Source organism: Lissotriton helveticus, chromosome 1_1 (assembly GCF_964261635.1).
Source record: "Lissotriton helveticus chromosome 1_1, aLisHel1.1, whole genome shotgun sequence".
Taxonomy (NCBI): Eukaryota; Metazoa; Chordata; class Amphibia; order Caudata; family Salamandridae; genus Lissotriton; species Lissotriton helveticus.
This window is the reverse complement of record NC_136057.1, coordinates 1,067,331,960-1,067,354,120: the sequence shown is the minus strand read 5'-3', so window position 1 is coordinate 1,067,354,120 and position 22,161 is coordinate 1,067,331,960. Positions and strand designations below refer to the sequence as shown.

Genomic DNA, 22,161 nt, shown 5'->3' with positions numbered 1-22,161 from the left:
CCACTACAATGAACAACAATGGGCATACAGAGGATTTATATTCCAGGTTTGCTCCCTAGTAACCGTTTTTTTTTGTTTCGTCCTCATTAGTTCAGCTCAGAGATCGAAAGGAGCTCAATCTGTAGAGATACTGGTCTCAAGATACAAAAAACAACCTTATTTGTGGGGGAAAACGTTCTTGGCTTGGTTGAAATCACCCCTCCAAGGATTGAATTAAGAGCCTAATCACTGGACATTTACTTTTCAAAGACTAAAACTATAAAGGGTTTACCCATTATTTTGCTCAGTATACAAATGCTCCCAAACCTCTAAACTCTTAGATGTGCGTCAGCTGTGGCCTAACCTGTTGACCCACTGGGCAGAAATCTCACCACATAGATAAATATAGAGGTGTCCACTGTCCTCTTTACTTTTTAATCTATATATATCGAGCCCTTGGTAAACAAAATTAGGGAAAACCAGACACCATCCTCTTTGAGTAGAACAGATGGGAGAAAGAAGTGTTTTTTATGCGGATGATTTAGTGGTGTATACGAGTGACTTGGAAGGTCCCTTCCATTGATTCTGAGTACCTTGGAAAACTTTGGGTAAGTCTCCAGCTACTTGTTTAATCAGCAAAAAACAGACTATGGAATGAAATACTTGCTGTAATAGTCCCCTGGTAAAGCAAGAAATAGGGTATTTAGGAATCCAGGTGGTGGAAGATCCACATAAATTGGTTCAAGTAAATTTTAGTAAAGTAATGTTGGGAACTAGGAGGTTAATCAGAGCTTGGAGATGTCTCCCAATCTGTTTTCTAGGAAGATCTAACATTTTGAAAATGTCTCCTGAATGTACTTTTATCTTTAATGCAATACCCTTTGCTTTCAAGCCAGAGTTGTTTATGAAAATACAGGAGGAGATAAGTAGTGTCATCTAAGGGGGTTAGAATCATGTGAAGAAAGCTATGTAGTAAAAAATGTCATGGGGGATCACAAGTCCAGACATCTTTCTTTATTGTCGAGCTTGCCAGCTGAAAAATATAGGACCCCTATTATTGTGCGATTCCTCCTTTACCCCACTTCTTAAAGCCCAGACAAAGAACGGGCCCCACGATGGCGGTCATCTATTACATTTGGAAACCCAAAAGTACTTTTAGAAGGTTAGGTGAGGATGTTGGAAGCAGCGTGCAAGTTATGGTATCATGTTAGGTGACACTAGGAATACCATACTATAGTGATTTTGCACCAACATGGAACTCCCCGAGAAGCCCTGACTGCCTGTAGTGTGGTTTAGGGGCCTCTTTTTGCGTGCATGTTAAGTTAGCATGGCTTATTAGAAGTTTAAACGCCATTTTACTTTTTGCTGCTTTTTGCACACAATATTGCTTAGCTGTTTTTGCAAAGTTAGCTTTCACGAAGGTCTATACATGAGAAAGGGTTTGTTTTTCGGCATCTCTGGACATACATCGTGCCCCCAGTCTGTACAGTGAGTGCTGAGCTGTCAAGGTTATCATAACATGTGATCCTGTTTATCGGCTTGTCCGTGTAATACATTCTAGACACAACATTTTGGCAGCTGCAAGCAGAGCAAGATTCTGGCGCCTTTATCATAGCTTGTCACTTGCCATTATTTCACACACTTGGAAGATTCCAGGGATGCAGAGAGACTAGCCGATCCAGATGTAATTTACACTTACTGAGCGGAAAGGTAATGGGGTCCCCCAAAACATAATATAATACATAGTTCCTATATAGGGAGGGTGCTTAACCTAGGCGCAGTATCACCTGTTTGCATAGTTGTAATATGATTCCTCCTTTTGTATTTTATGGAGTTGTAACCATGCTGACCATATTATTCTTAATCATATGTCTGCTTATGTTTACTTAAATCCTGCGCTTGAGATCACGTCGTTAAAATAAATATTTTAACCTTACTGTGTCTCTTTTTTACTCCTGTTGTGGACTGGTATTAGAGAATAACAAAAGAGTGTTCTCACTTCCCACCATTCCTGAGATGGTCCTAAGTCGCATGTTCTAGGTTGTCTAATCATTGGTTACTTTGCTATAGGACGAAGAGCAAATGTGACACTGTTTTCTAGCTGGTTGGGGTTTCTAGGTACTGAGGTGAGTTTCTGGTACACCACAATTCACTAATGTCCTAAATCTCTGTGCACAGTTCTGTGTATGAGCAGAAATCCTTGCAACATGGCGCTACCGAGTGTGGTCTTATTGTGAGACACTTGAGTAGTGCTTACATCAGTCTACGACCCCCTCACTATTCTTTCCGGTTGACGGTAGTGACGGATAAAACCTACCTATAGATACAAAGGTTTCTTCAAGCTTGATAATTTAAAAAGGTTTTCTGTTTGAATTACTACCGAGTTGTGCCTTTTTTGTATTGCATTGTACTTTTCTGTTACTGTTTCGATATGGCTGCGGTTGATATTCCAGCACACAGTCGTGTGGCTGTACGGAATCACTTGCAGGAATACCCTGTTTCTTTAGAGGGATAGGCGGTGGTTTTTGTGGTGTCAGCTGACGCAGCATACCCGTTTGAGTTGTATTACTCATGGGTTACGTTTCCCGCTGTAGATGCTGGTACTGGTGTTTTTCACACTTACACCCCACCTGATGCTCCTGCAGCATACGATCCATATCGGACAGTAGAAATTCCAATTTCTGCTTCGCAGCATGACGTTTGGTTTAATGGCCCCTCCCACTTGTTATTACAGTGGTCAGACAAGGGCCGTTGTGATTCCAGGTGCTACTTGGCCTGTTTTAGCTGCTTACACCCCGCATCCTCTGGCGGGGCAGTTAACAGCTCAGCAACTGTGACCCCTATATGCCTCTGCAATAGCAGTTATTAGGGGTCTGGTTCATTACATTACCCGCAACCTCCCGAGTGGGGCCCCGGGTGGTGCGGCGCATCCAGATGGCAGTGGCGGGCTGAAGCTTAGTCCCGTCATGGTTAATGCGGTCATGGGCAAGCGTCCCCAGGATAAGGAAGAGATGCCTTTTTGGCTTGCCGAGAAATTCGACCAACTGGAAGCAGTATTCCCGAATACTAGTCCTGTTGAGAAACACAGGATCCTCACTGATAGTTTGCAGAAAGACTTAGTGCCTGACGTAAATGAATGTACAACTTGGGGGGTGATTTTGTGGCAGTCTATACTAGGTGCGCTGGCATCCCGTTAATGACTGTTCTGCCCTCTGTGATCAAGCGTGTTCAGGATGAGCACGGACCAGAGGTGGCTGTGGAGTTGGGAATGCGACACGTGGGAGCGTTTGATATGGTACGCGATCTCGTCCTTGTAAATGTCAAGGGGGATGCGGTAAGTTTCCAAGTCTCTAATGCTCTGCGCGATGTCCCCAACGCCGACAAACCCTGTCAATTACTGAAAATTATTACGGAGGCTTAAAAGACCGTAGGCCATACTAGTTTAGGCGTTAAGCCTTTCGCTAAGAAAGAGAAACAGCAGCAAACTCAACAAGCGTCATCTGATAAGGATGACCGCCCAAAAGTTCAGAAACAAAATTGGAGTAAGAACAAAAACCATGGTAAGCAGCAACAGAAACAGGGGTCCCATCCGGCTTCACCTACACCTGCCCCTGTTGAGGGTAAATATGTGTTACGTGACTGCAGTACTGTTAAGTCACCTGATAGGTTTCAGGTCCCTGAACAATGTTCTCCTCTCTCTTTGCAGGAAACATCAGTAACAGCCACCGGTGGAGGAGGGGGGGGCAGAGGTCAAGGTGCCCAACAGAGCCGTGAGCAGCCTCGCAATACTGACGGAAAAAGCAAGCAGGATGAGACACCGCGTCAAAGGCCCCAGTTTCAGAAGAAGAAAGTTGCTGCAGTAACAGCGAGATATGCCACAGATAGTGAGAATGCAGCTTCGGAATCTGACATGGACACTGACGTTGCTGGACAGCGCGGCGGAGATTACCATCGTTCGAGAGGCGCTGCGTCCACTACTGAGGGTGACAGCGACTGACACCTTTGTTGTGGTTGAGACAGCTGACACTAGAGTGGCTCCATCTGAAAGACTTTATGAAATTGTCCTTGTAATTGAAGGTGACATAGAACGTACCATAAAAGTTTTTTGGGGGGAAAATCTAATGACTACCTATGATATTTTGTTGGCGGAGGTCAATTGGCCCCCACCTTTTGTCTTAGCTGCTCCACAAGGGTAGGAGGTGATCCTCACTGCTTTCTGCGCACACAGTACCGAAGGAGCAGGCTCCGCACTTTGCAGAAGATTGGGCTAAGGCGCTTGCACCGGCATTGTACCATGCTCACTGTGGATGGGACAAATTATCCCCTCGGCATGAGATTCCATTGCGGTCGATGCCACATCCTCAACCCTAATACCCCACACGACGGGAAGCGAAGGCCTCCATTTCAGAAATCCCTGAACATTTAGAATTTCAGGGTGTAATTGAAACGTCTGTGTCCATGATGAATAACCCACATTTTACTGTGAACAAGCCAGATGGCTCGTACTGTTTGGTATTGGATTACTACTCACATTGTCGTACGTGTGCGGTGCAGAATACTCACAGTTCTGCTCTTGTGGATAGTCTGGTGTGTAAACGGTTCAAGACCACACTAGACATTTCCAATGGTTTTTGTGCCCATAATTTGTCCACCCAGTGGTCAGTGGACGAGTTTTACAAGTGGCGGCAAACAGCATCACTTCCTTCATTTGGCTATGGACTACAAGAATAGTCCAGGCGTTTTTTGCCGCCCGCATAGTCTTTTTGCTGGAGTGTGTCCTGCAATCATGAGCTCAACTCGCCATGGTAATGATGAATCTCGTGATGTCAACATGGCCGGGCCCAGGCAGGGCAGCTGGCCATAGCTGTGGCTGTAACAAACGGCTCTGCTCACTGCGGTGGCCATCAAAGTAGTGGTTATTTGTTTGCAGCTCAGCTACCCTGAGGACAGCACCTAGTAGCTGGGCAGAGGGAGCCTCAGGGGTCGGTGTACAGCATGGCAGCAACTCTTGCTGCAAAATGAAGTAAGTGTACCTAACTTCCTAAGCACCTTCACCGAGGTTAAAAATCATTCAGTTGCAGGAGTACAGTCTGCTTCCAAAATGTGCTCAGCCACACTGACACTTCTACTAATGCCCCACCGCCACACATGATGTACATGTAATTAAATTGGTAACATAATGCACATTGTCCACTTTAGTCATGGACAGCATTCACTGGACGGCCATTATTGTGCGCAGTCTAACAGACATGCTGCACTTTCTGATATTTATGTTTCTCTTGTTTTCATTTCTTGATTTTGCTTGGTCAAGAAAGTGTCACTCAGGGTCGTTGAAATGTCCTTCATAATTACACTGAAATTTTGAAAATGTCACACATAGAGATATGAAACATTGGCAGGGAAGCTGGTTGTTTTGCTAAGGGTCAACTATTGTACTTCCAAGTAGGATGGAGGAATCGCAGATGACGAAGCTCGCTATTTAAATTAAAAACTGGGTTTGTTATACTATGTTAAAAACGAGACCACTATGTCCTACATTAGCACACTGCAGAGCAAAACACACAAATATCACACCCAAGCAGTCAGCAGCCCAGTCTCTCCGGGTCTGACAGGCTTGTACTGACAACAGAAGGCGTGCCCTTCTTTCGCATAAGATAGCCTAATTCCAGTGCTGACAGGGTCAGTCTGTCTTGCCTCACACGGGCCACCAAAGTGACTGCTGCCCACCCTGCCCTTTCTGCTTTGGCGAGCCTCCTCGGTCACCTGACCTTCAGCAGCCCAACCTTGCAGCGCAGTTAAGGGCAAGGCTTGTGCAGCTCCGTCGCATTTTCCTTGACGCTGGTACTTATTAAACCAATCAGCTGTGCCCCGGCGCGCTAGGACACGCGTCAGCCCTACGTCAGAGAAGGACAAAGTGGTTTTCGGCGGAGGACGTTCGGCCTTTGGAAGCCGGCGAAGGGGAGACAGCGCCATCTTAGAGAGTGAGTGCGGTGGAATCGCTGAGATCCGCAGCTTTGGCGGTTCTTGAAGGGCTGGGACGGCGTCACTGTTAGTTGCGGACACGCTCTAGAGCGTGGGGTTAGTGTACGGTTGACCCGCAACTCGGCCGCGGCAGTTTCTTGGCAGTCAGACGTGACCTTAATCATTTTTAGCGTGGCGCATATCGGGTGGTGGACGTGTACGCACATGGACGTGCTGCTTGTCTAATGGTGTTTATTTTTTATTTTTGCAGTATCCAAAATGTACTCCTCCGTTGTCCATCTCTGCCGGGCCAACCCCTTCAGCGCTCCGCAATTCCAACTTGTACCGGAGGCCCCGAGCAACCCGACCACTCCAGCGCCGTCCACCCGGCGCGTACTAGCAGCAGCAGCAGCCGTTGGCTCCACAGGTGAGAAGAGCAATAAACACTGTGGTTTGTGGGGTTTAGATTCACTTTCTTTTTTCCATTAAATATTTCCCCGATTTAGTCCCTCAAAATCCAGTTTCCTCTTTGATTCTTATGTTTTAAACTTATTGTAAACATATTGGAAAAGCTACTTTTTAAAAGTAAACCAACTCAAATCACTCCCTTACCAGTGTCGCCATTTAGAATCAGGATAGCACCAACGCTTCAATGTGAGACAAAGCTGATCGCGGAGTAATAGCGAGTGTGCATCCTGTGCAACCCGTAGGTAGTTTAACGGGTTACACCCATGTTAAAGGGGACCTTTAATCAGTGGCCAACATGGTGGGCTCTGCAGTTATTTGAAGTTGGCTGTCATGTAAAATCGCATTGTATGGGAGGTAGGTTACCTTTCTGAGCAAGTGCTAAGGCTGCAGAAGTCTTTTTTAAAAAAAACTCCTTTTGCTTTCTGCTCTTATTTCAAAACCAGTGCTAAACCGCTGCTTTAGTCCAGTTGTTAGTAAGACTGGACAAGCATGTAGGGACTTATTTACTAGTCCCTTGCGCCGCCAGTGTGTCAATTTTATAGGAGTAAAAAGTGATGCACCGGCACCGCAAGGGGCTTTATGAGCCTGTGTGTCACTTTTGCACTTGTGACGCACTGCAATGCATCTAGGTAGATGTGTCATTCTGTAAACCCCTGCGCCAGGTATAATGTATGCATGGTGGGTGTTCTGACGCAAGTAAGACTTGTAGAAGTGACGCAGTGAAATCCATGCGATTTCACTGCGTAACTTCTAGGCCGCAAATGTTTCAATATCTTACAACTGCCTCACAGCAGGCGTAAGACTGGCGCAGGCACACTTAAAATGGCACTTACCCATCATTGATGGAGTTGCATCACTTTCGTGACACTCCAGCAATGCATAATTTTTGTGCCTACAGATACGTCAGAAATACTGTAACTCCTTGCGATGTGTCATACTGTAAATGACGCATCCAGTATGTCGCAAGGAGGGCGCAATGAAGTGACGCATCACTGTTTTCACGCAGCGATGCGTGACTTTTTATAAATGATCGTAGTGTTTTATCCTTCGTAAAAAATAGTAGGTGGGCAGCCGTGGTTTAGGATTTATATAGTGTTGTTGCATGTTACCCTGATTACTCGAGAGCACCAGAAAATGATAAATATGGAATACTTTGAATATGCCTGGCCGTTTAAAGTAACTAGTATTAAAATTATGTTCTTTGGCCAGTCGCATTATGTTAACACCGGATTGTCTACAGGAATGATATATATGATGTACAGTTATTTGCTTGTTAATCTAGTATAATTCTTGCGTTATCTTCGTACTTCTGGAAAGCAAACACTTTCTTCCAGAATAGTAAATAAACCTCGGCAATGATATGCCGTGTGTATAGAATTTCTTATTTTTCAGTTTCTGTCGTCCTTACTGGGCGGTTGTGCCTAACTAGATAAGGGTCAGTACTGACCTGCCTAAAAATATTTCTGGGACATCTTGTCCAAGTTTAAACTTTGATGTCTTGACCTCTAGAGCTTAATTGTTAAACGCCTACACCTGCTCAAAACCTCTTATGATCTATGTTTCGTTAACGTTTCCTTATTTTCACATTGCTTTGTAAATGAACCTAACTAGATCTGGAAGTACTAGTTTCACCTGCTTGGTTGAGCCTTTGGCCGTAGTGTGCTGCAAACTGCTCTGGCTGCAAATTGATATGCATCCGGTGTTTGTTCTGTCATTTTAGGTCTTCGGATATGAGCACAAGCAGATGGGCTACGGTGATTTTACGTTTGCTTGTATGAAAAGTTAGCATTAACATTTTGTATTGTGCAGTATTTGCGAAGATGGTTGTGTAACGCTAATATATGTATAATGCATTTTTAAAGGCTTCTCAATGAAAGCCACGAGTTATGGAAGTGATGCTCCATGGTACTTGATGCTCTGACTGCTTTTGAAACTTAGCGATTTCAATCGTGCACTCAGATTGACCTTTTCCCAGGTCGCCTTTGACCTTGTTACATAATCTTGCAGACCTTGTTTAAGAACAAAAAATAAGTGCATTTAGAACAGATTTTAAATATTGTAAGTTTTTTTTTTTTGCCAACAAAGGCAGGAAGTGTACAAGAGTGTTTTAAATCTTATTCATGATAATCAAAAGCTGAAATGAATAAATCATTGACATGTTCGTTTTTGGTTAAACAGATGAGGATAGCTGTGCATATGGATCTGGCAAATTCTTTCTCCTTTGTGGCTTTGGTGGAATTATAAGCTGTGGTACAACACATACTGCAGTTGTCCCGTTAGATCTTGTCAAATGCAGACTCCAGGTTTGTCTGCATGGGGCGGGGTGAGTGTTTTTAAGCATGGAATAATGTGCCCTAATCAGTCTAAACTTGTCGTTTGATCATTATTCCATTTTATTTTGCATAGTGGTGCTATTGCATTTATGATGCAATAAGATGTCTGCTAGACTATAATGTAAACGGAGTGGACTTTATTGCTGCAGTAGTAATGGGCGACTTGTTCTTTGCTAATGAGTGACTACTAACCAGCGTGAGCTCTCAACAGGCTTGTGTGAGGGAGTAGACCAGTCACACATTTAATCCGCAGCAATGCATGTGGTTGATCTAAAAGCATGGTGTCCCTTTTTTTTTTGTAGCAGAGGACTACAGCTGTGAATATGGCTCAATGAAATTTTTTGCACTTTGTGGCTTTGGTGGGGTCCTAAGTTGTGGTGTGACGCACACCGCGGTCGTTCCTCTGGATTTGGTGAAATGCCGTCTGCAGGTTGGTATTTGCTTATTACGTTTTTGGTATGTGTTTAACATTCCTTTTGTAATAATTACATTATATTCTTTACTTTCGTTAACTGTCTAGTAAATTTGTGAACTTATTATGTTTGTCTTGCTTTGTCGCTAACTGAAGAGTTGAAGTGGCGCAGAAAAATTATAATAATAATAAAAAATCCATGGTTTTTAGAGGACCACTCTGAAAAATGTGCGGTGCTGGTCTGAGTAGATGATGTAGTTTGGGATTCGTCTGTTGCACTGGTACACTTTTTTTCTTTCCAGAGAAGTGCATGTTTAATAATTAGTTGGGAGCAGATGTGTACAATTATCCACTGTTAACGTTAAAAATCTGTTTTATGACTGTTACCCCAAATTTCGAAGTGGATTTTATAGTTTAAATGTGGCATGGCATTCTGTTGCCATTTGGCAGTATACAAATGGTGGCTGCACTTGCTGAGGAAGACAACTCAGTGGGCTACATGGAAAGCTGCCATTGTAAATGTTAGAATGCATATCTTGACTGGACCATTACTGAGCTGTAGGTAAGGCTGCTACTAATTAACATTGACACACTCTAAAATATCAGAGCAACTGGGATTATGCTGCAGGAGAGAACCAAATTGTGTGGCAGGGCTGACTAAATTATGGCACCAATTAACTGGCGACCCATGAAGTTTAGAATTTGCTCACTTGAAATAATCCACATGCTTCCTTAGATCCATCTTTGTGAATGCCTGTTACTGTGCTGAGTTCTTGAGGATTCTGTCTTCTGTTCCAGTCAGTTGTCATTCAGCAACTTTTTTGGTTGTACAGTCAAAGATGCTTGAGTCATTGGCATGTGAGAGCAATATACCTGCATATTACCTATTTGTGCCCTGATATAAGCGGCTGCAGCAATGTGTCCGTTTCCCGCTATCTGGGCTTTGTTGGTATGCAGACATTGACATACTTTGTCACATGTATTTAACTCCAAATTGATTGCAGTGTAATTGAACATTCTTTCAGATGAAACTTGAGCATATTCGAAACCTAGATACGTTTGTATCGCTGTCATACAGCAAATTTACTACAGCCTGGTGAATTGCTATTCCTAGATTTTTATCAGCTTTGTATCTTACTGCTGTTATGTGTTTATTTAGCATGTTACAGTGAAAGTAATGTTTGTGTTTAACGCTCTTAAATGTTTTACCTCCTTTTAGGTGGATCCCAAGAAATACAAGGGCATTTTTAATGGCTTCTCAGTCACATTGAAGGAAGATGGCTTTCGTGGCCTTGCCAAGGGATGGGCTCCAACGTTTATCGGATACTCCATGCAGGGACTTTGCAAGTTTGGTTTCTACGAAGTCTTCAAAGTCCTGTATAGTAACCTTCTGGGAGAGGTAAACCTTTAATCGACTTCCTTTTAGAATATTGGATCGTTTGTGCAGATTTGATCCTCCTGCTGGATTGCAGTATAACTAGTCGATCTGCAATCTGTGTTTTGCTCTGATGCCACCTGTTTATTTTTTCTAAAAATTGGTTTCTGACAAAATATGAACTCGTCGGAATTGTATGTACTTGATTATGATGGGCCGGAGTCTTGGTTGCTTTGTAAAATCCATGCTAGTCCGTGGCAGTTTCATGATATTTGAAGGTGTGAATTTATTATATCTGTTAGGCTTGAGTCGTGATCACCAAAAGTTTAGACAGTTAACTTCACCAGTGTGCTGTTTTAGTTGTAATTTCTGGAAGACAAACTGTGTGATTCCGGTTTAATGAATATTCAATGCTTTTGTGTTGTATGTCAGCACTGATCCACTACTCATTTAATGTGTTTTGTTTCAGGAAAACACATACTTGTGGCGTACTTCTTTGTATTTGGCGGCATCTGCCAGTGCAGAGTTCTTTGCTGATATTGCCCTGGCTCCAATGGAAGCTGCTAAAGTTCGTATTCAGACACAACCTGGCTATGCGAACACTCTACGGGAAGCTGCTCCAAAAATGTATGCTGAGGAAGGGATTTGGGCGTAAGTAAAAATACCAGATTTGCTTGGCTGTGGCTAGAGGCCCTAGTCTTGGAGATTAAGGATCCACTTGTATATATTTGCAAGGTTATTTGCAGATGACATGCTCCTTAGATCCACCTTTGTGAGTGCCCTACTCTCTGAGCTGCAGAATTCACTCTAAACGTTTAGTCAGTTGGCACTCCGCAACTTGTTTGTTGAACAGTCAAAGGTGCTTGAGTCATTAGCATGTAAGAGAAATATACCTGCATGTTAGCCTCATGTTCTGATATCAATGGTTGAATGCCATTTCCTACCATCAGAACCTTGCTTGTATGCAGACACACTGAGAACATAGGTTTTGTTTGCACAAATAATTTGATTTAGTGCTGAAATATACTTTTTATTCCAGTTTCTACAAAGGCGTTGTTCCCCTCTGGATGAGACAGATCCCATACACCATGATGAAGTTTGCCTGCTTCGAGCGTACAGTTGAAGCTTTGTACAAATATGTAGTCCCGAAACCGAGAAGCGAGTGCACAAAATCTGAACAGTTGGTGGTTACTTTCGTTGCCGGGTATATTGGTAAGTCAATCATGCATTGTTGTAGCCCTTCAAACTTTTGTGTTCTGCAAGACTGTCTTTTGATGATCAACACAAGATGTAATTATTTTGTTTCAAGTTCGTACCCACTATTGGCACTAATCTGGACCCTTTCTCTGAAAGACCTCTAGCTCTACCCAAAACTCCCAGCTGAAGTTTTTGTAGGAGTCTCCTATTGTCTGTCATAGTTAGTTAACAATGCCATGACTTCATTCCCACTAATTTCACGATGTACTTTCGCTGGAAGAACGGCTGAGTTCTGTTCGTAGACTGGGTTAAAAAATGTCACTTCGCCGGCCATTCATCAGGAGAAGCATACATGACTAATGTGAAAGCCAAAAAGTACTCCACACTTGGTAGATCTGTTACTTGAAGGCTGAAAGGATAGCGTTGTGAACTGGTAATGCTTTTTGCTTACTAACTTAAGATTCAGGTGCATTGATATGTGAAAGTAAACCTCCTTGAAACGTTGGTAGTCAAAGTTGCCTTCTGGGATAGTTTCAGAAAAGCTTAAATACTTGCTTCCATTTTTCTTTGGTATAAGGACGCGCCATGCCCATGTACTCTTCTGCACCTCCACTTTATTTGCTGCTTATTTCTCCCTTGGTATTGGAGGGGGAAGTTTTTTTATAATCTTGTTTTAATGGATATTTGTGGCATTAACTCTTTAAGACTTGTGTATTGAGGTGGCTCCAAAGCTACCCTCCAATCCCACACCCCAACACTTCCTCTTCTACAATTGTACCATCAGCAGATGCCTTCAGGGACCTCCACTGTAAAACGTTTATCTCCATTCCCCCCACCTCGACCCTTGACACCTCTGTGACGGTCCCCTGATAACACCTGATCAGGAGGCAGACTGCAGTATTTTCTCCCTTGCTGGCAGTAAATCTTTGTCATACAACTGGGTATTTGCAGTGGTTCACCTTGGCTACTGCCTAGAGCTTAACTCATCCTCACAACATGCCGCCCTGCCACCACATACTCAGCATAGGACATCTCCTTCATCTAGAGGAAGAGGTACAAGCACTTGCTCTTTTAAAAAAGGCACTATGGAGCCCGTGTCCCTGCCAATGGGACACGGGGGCTTTAATCTTTCTCATCCCCTCAACTGGTACAAACCCCCTGAAACACCTTCATATGGTAACGCAACAGGATATCATCCCTCTTCAGTACTGTCTATATGACTGCGTTGGATCTTGAGGATGCCTACTTTAATGTTCCTGTTCATCCTGCTCACAGATGGTAGTTGGTGTTAGAAGAAACAGCTAGAAAAAATAGTGAGACACACTGTTCGTGACTAGGATATAAATGCGTTCATGGAATGGCAAACTTCCAAAGCATCTCCCGCTGCCCTGTGGGGAGTGAATTGAATACGCAAAAAGAAGCACTAAGTTGTGCTATCTTAATGTCCCCCTGTTGCACTCCAATGGTTAAATTAACCTTACTCCAATTGAAAAAGAAGGTCCACAAAAGTTTATTTTTTCTTTCTTCAAAATGTTTTCATTTAATTTATTGCGTATTGTAGCATCACAATGATGATTCTCACATATGACTGTACATTCTTTCGAAATCCTCTGAATACCAAGTATATAATGCATTTCTTCAAACATCCCAATGCATTTCGGTCGAAGAGCCTTCATCTGGGTACTGTATATCATGGAAATACCAAGCGGGTACTGTGAACTCTTGGAGCAAGTAGTACTTCGTTCGAACTTCAAGGGCCGGCACGGACGCATTAGTGTTCAATAAGAAAGCATCCGGCCCTGGTGCATACCAAGTATATAATGCATTTCTTCAAACATCCCAATGCATTTCGGTCGAAGAACCTTCATCTGGGTACTGTATATCCTGGAAATACCAAGCGGGTACTGTGAACTCTTGGAGCAAGTAGTACTTCGTTCGAACTTAAAGGGCCGGCACGGTCGCATTAGTGTTCAATAAGAAAGCATCCGGCCCTGGTGCATACCCAGGCTAGCATCTCATTCTTCCACAGCCTTTGGTTCACTCTGGATACTATTCGGTCCTGCCTACAATCTCACCAGATGTAGCCCTTTTTAGGGGCGGTACTGAACTTTCAGTCAGAAGCTACCTCAGACTGCCGAGGGTCCTAGCGTTCTTGCAGCTCTTACCTCAATTTAGCCGAACGTACTCTGTCCGAACTTTTATGTGCCATTTGGGGATTTCCTCGTGCATCACCATAGTATTTAAAGCTCCGATGCATCAATGCATTTCAGTTCAGTTGTCACTAGCAGATTGTCAAATGGGGGATCTAGTGCTGGTTAAGGCTAGTGCACATGGCTCTCTGTAGTGGTTAAACAACTTGTTGCAGGGCACGCCTCTCCTGGGCCCCATTCAGCAAATTACAATTGCTAGAGTGTTTTCAAGGCTGTTTGTGAGGGGTGCATTTCACTGGTGGCACTGTTGATGTGCCCACTGTGAAGGGAGTGATGGCACATCAACAGGGGCACCACATCAACTATGTTAAACACCTTCACAAACATCTTACCCTCAAAGCTGCCTTCGCTCGTTGAGGGCAAGTTAGTAGGTGGACAACATCAGTGCTGTGCACTACCTACAGAAAAAGGGCAGCACTCCCTCGCCATCCCTCCCCTTGTTGGCACAGAACGAATAGTTTTCTTACCTGTCGGTGTAGTTTTGCAGCTTGAAGATCTTTCTGGATTCACTATGCTGTGCATTATTCCGCGGTCTTGTGGTTGGGTCCGGATTCGTAGTCTTTTCTTTGTTTTTTTTTTTTTTTTTTTTCTCTTTGCCCAGGTGGGCGTCGGCGTCACACCCCCTTTGGGTGTATTTCCGGTGACGTCGGCATGCTTCCTGCGGAAGCTCCCACTCTTGGGCGCCATCTTCGGGTTCTTTTTTTCCGTGTTTCTTTCGTTTCCGAAGTAATGGCAATGTTCTTCTTAGTTTGTATTTACCGCTTTGTATTTTCAAAGTCTATTCTTTAGTTAACCACCTCTTCTCTCTCCAGCCTCATCTTTCTGGCGGAGGTGGGTGGGTTCGCTAGTGAATCCAGAAAGATCTTCAAGCTGCAAAACTACACCGACAGGTAAGAAAACTATTCGTTTTGCAGCGTGAATCTTTCTGGATTCACTATGCTGTGCATAGATTTTGTAGCGGTTTCTCATCTCTGTGGCGGCTGGGTGGAAGATGAGCGTTGGGTGTTGAATATGTGCTGTAGCACCTTCTGTCCCACTTGAGCTTCCTTGTTCATTTGTATGTCCACACAGTAGTGCTTCGTGAACGTGTGCACCGAAGCCCATGTTGCCGCCAGGCATATGTCCTCTATGGGTGTGTTAGCCAGGAAGGCTATTGTAGCGCCCTTCTTCCTGGTGGAGTGGGCACGTGTCCCCTCAGCCAGTTCCTGTCCTGCCCGTTTGTGGCAGAGTTGGATTGTTTGTGCGATCCATCGTGCAATGGTCCTTTTGGTTACTGCTTTGCCCATGAAGCTGTTTGCGAAGGACACAAAAAACTGTTTCGTTTTCCTGTGCCCCTTTGTCCTTTCAATGTAGTGCATGACTGCCCTTCTGGCGTCCAGGGTGTGCAGAGCTCTCTCTGCGCTGGTTGTGGGTTTTTGGAAAAAACTCGGTATCTGTATAGACTGGTTCATGTGAAAATTGGATACCACCTTCGGCATGAAGTGTGGGTCAGTCCTCATCACAACTCTATCGTTGTGTATTTGTATGTATGGTTCTTGTAGCGTCAGCGCTTGAAGCTCGCTTACTCTGCGTAAGGACGTTATCGCAACCAGGAAGGCTGTTTTCATAGTTAGCATCTTTAGGGAGGCCTTGTGAAGTGGTTCAAAGGGCTCTTTCATGAGTTCCGTTAGGACTGTGTTCAAGTTCCATGCAGGTGGCGGCACCCGCTTGGGTGGTGCGATCCTTTTCGCTCCTTCTAGGAATCTCTTCACCACCTGTGATGTGAAGAAGCTCCTGCACGTTTCTCCCCTTGTGTAGGCTACTATCGCTGCCAAGTGAACTCTTAACGAGGATGAGCTAAGGTTCTTCTCCAGTAAGTGCGTCAGGTACCTTAGCACTGTGGAGTCCCTCTTCATCTTATTGTGGAGTCTTTCCTGTCTGCACCATATTGTGAATCTTTTCCATTTCGCAACGTAGCACTTTCGAGTGCTGGGCCTTCGTGCCTCCCGAAGTACCCTCAGGGTGCTTTCTGGTAGTCTCAAATGTGCGAACTCTATGTCCTCAGGAGCCACGCTACTAGGCTCATGCTCTCTGGCTCTGGATGCAGTACCTCTCCGTTCTGCATGGACAGTAGATCTTTCCTCCTGCTGAATCTGTGGGGTGCACACTGTGTCATCTCCATGATCTGCGAGTACCAGGTCTGCCTCGCCCACTGCGGTGCGACCAGTATCAGTGTCATGTTGCTCGCTCTGCACTTGCTCAGTACTCTGTGCATCAGTGGTATCGGGGGAAAGGCGTAGGCAAATGTCCTTGACCAATCTATCCATAGGGCATTCCCCAGTGTCCCCTCCTCGGGCTGCCTGGATGCGAAGTTTTGGCATTTTGCATTCTGGCGTGTGGCAAACAGGTCCACCGATGGTGTCCCCCACCTGTCGAACAGGTATCTTGTCTCCTGAGCATTGAGCTCCCACTCGTGGGATGCCGATGTCTGCCTGCTGAGCCAATCGGCTTGTATGTTGTCCTTCCCTGGTAGGTGTATGGCTAGCAGGTCTATCTTGAGAGGGATGGCCCATCTCCATATCTCCTGCGCCAGCGTTGAAAGCGGTGCGGACTGTGTGCCCCCCTGCTTGTTGATGTAGAACATCGCAGTGGTGTTGTCTGTTTGTATCAATACCCTGTGCTTGTACAGTCTTGTTTGAAAGGCCTTCAGTGCAAGGAAGATTGTCTTCAATTCTAAGTAATTGATGTGCTTTGTGGCATCCGTCGGTGTCCACAGTCCCCTCACCTTGAGCTCCTCCATGTGAGCGCCCCATCCCTTCAGGGATGCGTCTGTGGTGATGGTCACTGTTGGCGTTGGGGGCGTTAGAGGCTTTCCCCTTGCTATGTTCTCCATGGTCCACCATGTCATCTCCTTCTGCACTGCGTGCGTTACAACCACTAGATCCTCCCAACTGCCTGTAGCTTGTGACCATTGCTCCTGTAGCCATTCTTGAATGGGTCTCATGTGGAGTCGTACATTCGGTACCAGGTGGATGCATGATGCCATCATCCCCATGATCTTGCTCGCCGTCCTCACTGTCCGAGCTTGTCCCTTCCGGTAGAGGCGAGTTTCCTTCACCAGCGCCCTCGCCCTCTTCTCGCTGGGGAACACCTTGCCCTGTAAGGTGTTGATCTGTGCTCCCAGGAAGATCTTCACTTGTTCCGGCTCCATTGATGATTTCTTCCAATGGATGGAGAACCCCAGGTTTATGAGCGTGCTGGTCACTGTATGTGCGTGCAGCTTGCATTTCTGGTATGAGTTTGCTTTCACCAGCCAGTCGTCCAGGTAAGGGTATACATGTATTCCCTGCCTTCTTAGGTGCGCTGCGACTGCTGCGAGGCACTTTGTGAAAACTCTTGGTGCCGATTTTAGACCGAAGGCCAGTGTCGTGAACTGGTAGTGGCTTTCTCCGACGGTGAACCTGAGCATGTGCTTGTGCTTCCTGTTCATTGGGATGTGCAGGTATGCGTCTTTGAGGTCTATAGTGACCATGAAGTCCCCGGTCTGCAACTGTGGGAGCACCTCTTGCAGGGAGGTCATTTTGAATTTTTGCGTTCTTATGAATTTGTTCACGAACCGTAAATCGAGAATGGGCCTCATTGTCTCGTCTACTTTTGGTACCAGGAAGTATGTTGAGTATACTCCTGTGTTTCTTTCCTTGAAGGGTACCCTTTCTATGGCCTGCTTCTGCAGGAGTTCTTTTGCTTCTTCCTGAAGGCACTGCAGCTGCTTGCTTGCTAGCGGCTTTCTTCTTGGTTTTCTGTTTGTTGGCCTCGCCTCCAACTCTATGCAGTATCCGAATTGGATAATGTTGAGGATCCATTTGTCTGATGTGATTCCTCTCCACTCCTGGAGGTGGAATCTTAATCTTCCTCCCACTGGTGTCCTGTGGTCGTAGGTGTCTAGTTTGTCTTGACCCATCTGTACGTGCTGCCCCCTGGGATCTTTTTTGTGGGTGGGCACACGGATTTTTTTGAAGTCACTTGGAGGTGGGCTGCTGGCCCCCTCTTCTATTTTGTCCCCGTCCATTTCTCCCTCGAAAGGACTGGCCTCTTTGTTGGTACTGCCAGGGCTGTTTCTGATGGCCCTGCTGACCCTGCGAGTCTGCCTGGTGCGTTTGCTGGAAAGCCTGGTGTGATGTACCTGGCTGGTTTCCGCCTCTTCCGCCGGGCCTCCGTGACGGGGTGCCCCTCTTGTTCCCTCTGAACTGCAATGCTCCCATGGATCTTGCTGTTTCGTTATCCTTCTTAAGTTGGCTGAGTTGCTCATCAACTGTTTGTCCGAAAAGCGTACTGCCGTTGAATGGTGTGTTCAGGATGCTGTGTTGCACCTCCGGTTTGAAACCGGATATCCTGAGCCAGGCGTGTCTCCTTTCCGTGACGCCCATCATCATGAGCCTGCTGGCGGTGTCTGCCCCATCCAGGGCCGTCTTAAGGCAAGAATTTGCAGCATTCTTCCCCTCTTCAATTAGCTTTTCGGCTTTCTGCTTGGCATCCTGGGGCAAGTCCTTCACCAACTGCCCCAGTCCCTCCATGATTTGGTACATGTGTCTGTTTACCAGGGCGTTGGAATTAGCCATGCGCCAGTGGGTCGCGGCATTCCGTTCGATCCTTCTGCCCACCAGATCCATCCTTTTGCTCTCTTTATCCGGTGGCGGGCCCGAGGTAGTGGGTACGTTAGCCCTCCTCCTTGCTGTGGCCGTGATAATGGAGTCTGCGGAGACCGTGCCCTGAATGTAGGCCGGGTCCTTTGCGGCATGCTTGTACTTCTTCTCAGTTCTGGGAGTTACTGCCTTGCATGTTGCGGGCTCCCTGAAAGCTTCCTTCCCCTGAGCCAAGACGCTCTCGAGCATCGGGAGGAACTGGCTCCTCGTTTGTGTTGGGAGCAATGTTTCCAGAAGGAAGTCTGCTTTCTGCTTCTCTTCGTCGAGCTTGAGCTTGAAAGCTGCTGCGGCAGATTGTATCACCGCGTTGTAGGCCCCGATGTCGTCCGGCGGCGAGGGCCTCGAGGGGTAGGTGTCGACCACCTCCTCCGGGCTGTCGGTGTCGACATCGATGTAATCTACCTCCTGAAGGTCATAGGGCGCCGACTCTGTGTCTGTCCTGCCCTCATCTTCCTCCCCATAGCTGTAGCTCTCGTGGGGATTCTCGTACTCCTCCTGGTCGTCGAACACCTCGACGTCCTGGTCTTGCTCGGTGACTTCGGCGACCTCTTCTTCTTCCTCCTCGACCGCCTCCAGCACTGGTGGCTTGGTCTTGTGAGGGATCGTGAAGGCCTTCATCCTTGCGTCGAAATCTTTTTTCCGCTGCATGAAGTTCTCCATTTCTGCCTCGAGGCGCCTTCTTTTCTTTTCCATCTCGGCCGCGTGTTCCGCGTCGGATGGTTCCGCCGCTCTCTTCGACGGATGGCTCGTCGCCGTGCCTCTCGGAGTCGAAGTTTTCGACGTCGAACCGGATATCGGGTCTCTGGTCGTCGTCGACAGTTTCGGGTCTTTCTCCCTCGTCGATCGATCCTTTTCGGGGACGATTTTCGACGTCTTCTGCTGATCAGCAGCTCTCGGCGCCGGGGACTCCTTCTCTGAGGATCCGCTGGGCCTGGGAGTAGTCGCGGACGCCGCCTTTTTTGGCGTCGGCGCTTTCGGGGTCTTGCCCTCGATTTTTCGAGACTCAGAGTCTCTCGGGTTCTTGGGGGCCGAAGAGTCTCCTACCTTGTCAGAAGTCTTCGTGTAATCGGTCTCTACGACCGTGTAGCTGTCGTCTTCGGCGGCAGCGTTGTCTTCTTCCTCGGAGGACATCCCCAGCTCGTAGAGCGACGGGGTCGGGGCCTTCCCCTGCAGGGCGGCGTGTGCTACCCTCTGCCTCTCTCTCACACGAAGGGTCTTCGGGGTGAAGGCGGAACAGGCGTTGCAGTCTCCGCTTTCGTGGTCCACCGGTAGGCAAAGGTTGCATACCGGGTGCTGGTCCTTCTGCGCGTACTTGTGGTGGCAGTTACGGCAGAACTTGAACGGCGTGTTGTCCATCCTCGAGCGTCCAGGGCCTCTCTGGTCGCGTGTTCGTCGACGGTCGTCGAAGATCTGGATGGAAAACGCCTTATCTTTGCTTGTCTTTCGTCGGTGAAGTCCCCTGGAGTCTTCAGATGACTTCTCCTCGTCTTTTCTGTATTTTCTTTCTTCTTTCTCCAAAAATGTCTGGAGCCCAAACGGGAACGATCCAGACCCGACCGCGGAAAAAAAGAATCTGAAGATGGCGCCCAAGAGTGGGAGCTTCCGCAGGAAGCATGCCGACGTCACCGGAAATACACCCAAAGGGGGTGTGACGCCGACGCCCACCTGGGCAAAGAGAAAAAAAAAAAAAAAAAAAACAAAGAAAAGACTACGAATCCGGACCCAACCACAAGACCGCGGAATAATGCACAGCATAGTGAATCCAGAAAGATTCACGCTGCAAAACACCTGGCATCGGGCATGCTTCCACTACCGCTACCTAATGGAGTACCTTCTGGGGATGGATAGCAACCATGTGGGCTTGTTCTAGTATCCCAGCTGAGCATGACCATAAGTGGGAACTCCACCCACAAGTCCTCCACTGGTACTTTTGATGTGGGGCACTCTACAATTAGACCTTTTTGCCACCCCAGAAAATGCAAAATATCCACATTTCGCATCGATGGATCAACATCCACATTCAGCGCACTATGAATTAAATATTTAGTGATCTTGGCTTAGCACTTTTCCCCTTCTCCCTCTAACCGTTTGTGATACAGAAGATGTGGACGGTATCAGACTTGTGCTATTCGCCAGTACCAGACCCCCTGGTACTTGGCTTTCATCTGTCATGCTGCACAAAAAGCTCCTCAACAGGCAAAACCTCCTCACCAGGGTCGGCTCAGGCACTCTAACCCCAAACAGCTCAATTTAGCGATTTGGTACCTGATGTCCTAGCTGTATCTTCTGCAGAAATGCTTGGGCCTCCTACTAGAGTCCTACAGACCTTGCTCACGGGCCTGCTATACACTAAAGTGGAAAAGATTTGGTAATTACTGCGTCCACCAACCCCTCGACCTACTTAAATTTGCAGTCGGATATCCTCTGCTACTTGCTCCAGTTCCAAAAACAATCACTGGCCTTCACCTCCATACGATCTATTTAGCAGCTTACGTGCAAAACAGGGGACCGTCCTCCGCCTTCCTCATACGAGTGGTTAAGGTCTTCATGGATGTATATATGAAAGTGCTCTGGGATTCCTGTGCATGGATGAGAGACTTTAGTGCTTATGACTATAACGAGGATTCCAATGGAAGATTGCTAAGATTACAGGTAAGTAACTTTCCCTTCTTGATGCGTACAAGTATGTAGCTCAGTACTGTCTGATTTGGTATTTTGCAAAGCGAAAAAGTGTGCATTCTGCCAAGTCTAACCGTAGTATTTTCTTTACAGCTGGTGTGTTTTGTGCCATTGTGTCCCATCCTGCTGATTCAGTGGTTTCAGTGTTGAATAAAGAGAAAGGCAGTACTGCTGTAGCAGTACTAAAAAAACTTGGACCCAAAGGTAAATGTTTAATTTCTCAAAAATTGTTTTCATGTGATAATTATTTCCTTTTTGCTAATGATTGTTTCTATTTACAGGTGTCTGGAAGGGTCTGACCGCCCGTATTATTATGATTGGCACTTTGACTGCACTGCAGTGGTTCATTTATGACTCCGTTAAGGTCTATTTCAGGCTTCCTCGTCCACCTCCACCCGAAATGCCAGAATCGCTGAAAAAGAAGCTTGGTCTTACTCAGTAGTAATGCTATGGACTTGAACGTTGCACACTCAAAGACGTTTTATATCTTTGATTCAGTGTAGAATCTGCACCATTATTAACAGATGTAATTATTGGTTGAATCCTTGCTTCAGCATGGAGGGTCTGCAAGCTGTAATTTGGTTTTACCATTGTTGTGTTTCTGTTGAAATAAACGGATGCTACAGTAAATTTAAGGCTCCTTCTTTATGAATTGTCCTGGAACGACTGCTTTTCCCATAATATAATGCAATTGGTACAACATCGAGTTTCATGAAAGATGGCTTTCTTCCAATTGTGGGAGCATGTAAACAAGCAACACAACACGGGGGCAGGGCAAGCAAGGGAACCAGGTTAGGCTCTGCATCGGCTCAAAATCCTCTGTAAATCAAAATAGGCAAATCACCTCATTGCCCCATGCCTACAA

At 46.1% G+C, this 22,161-nt stretch overlaps 1 protein-coding gene and 2 non-coding genes across 6 annotated transcripts; all 3 read left to right on the top strand.

Annotated features, from left to right (window-relative positions):
- Window positions 1-5,770: 5,770 nt before the first annotated feature.
- SLC25A3 (solute carrier family 25 member 3) lies at window positions 5,771-21,926 on the top strand. Of its 4 annotated transcripts, none has more exons than XM_078677969.1 (8): window positions 5,771-5,960; window positions 6,212-6,367; window positions 9,044-9,171; window positions 10,373-10,552; window positions 10,998-11,179; window positions 11,568-11,740; window positions 21,390-21,500; window positions 21,578-21,926. In XM_078677969.1, the coding sequence occupies exons 2-8, from the start codon at window positions 6,220-6,222 to the stop codon at window positions 21,736-21,738; spliced, it is 1,083 nt and encodes a 360-aa protein (XP_078534095.1). In that variant the 5' UTR covers window positions 5,771-5,960; window positions 6,212-6,219; the 3' UTR covers window positions 21,739-21,926. The 4 variants fall into 4 exon arrangements, with proteins under 4 accessions (XP_078534095.1, XP_078534096.1, XP_078534097.1 ...); XM_078677970.1 differs by having other exon boundaries at window positions 5,807-5,960; window positions 9,047-9,171; XM_078677971.1 differs by lacking the exon at window positions 9,044-9,171 and adding an exon at window positions 8,587-8,711 and having other exon boundaries at window positions 5,807-5,960.
- Window positions 9,875-10,115, top strand: LOC144781055 (small nucleolar RNA SNORA53). Its single transcript, XR_013600864.1, has one exon. It is a non-coding gene; the product is annotated as a small nucleolar RNA SNORA53 (small nucleolar RNA).
- Window positions 11,277-11,501, top strand: LOC144781060 (small nucleolar RNA SNORA53). Its single transcript, XR_013600865.1, has one exon. It is a non-coding gene; the product is annotated as a small nucleolar RNA SNORA53 (small nucleolar RNA).
- Window positions 21,927-22,161: the final 235 nt, after the last annotated feature.

Excerpts from the sequence above, each read along its gene's own strand:
- SLC25A3 (XM_078677969.1), top strand. The coding sequence starts at position 6,220 with ATGTACTCCTCCGTTGTCCATCTCTGCCGGGCCAACCCCTTCAGCGCT. Across the intron at positions 6,368-9,043 it reads AGCAGCCGTTGGCTCCACAG|CAGAGGACTACAGCTGTGAA; the intron begins GTGAGAAGAGCA and ends TTTTTTTTGTAG. Across the intron at positions 10,553-10,997 it reads ATAGTAACCTTCTGGGAGAG|GAAAACACATACTTGTGGCG; the intron begins GTAAACCTTTAA and ends GTTTTGTTTCAG.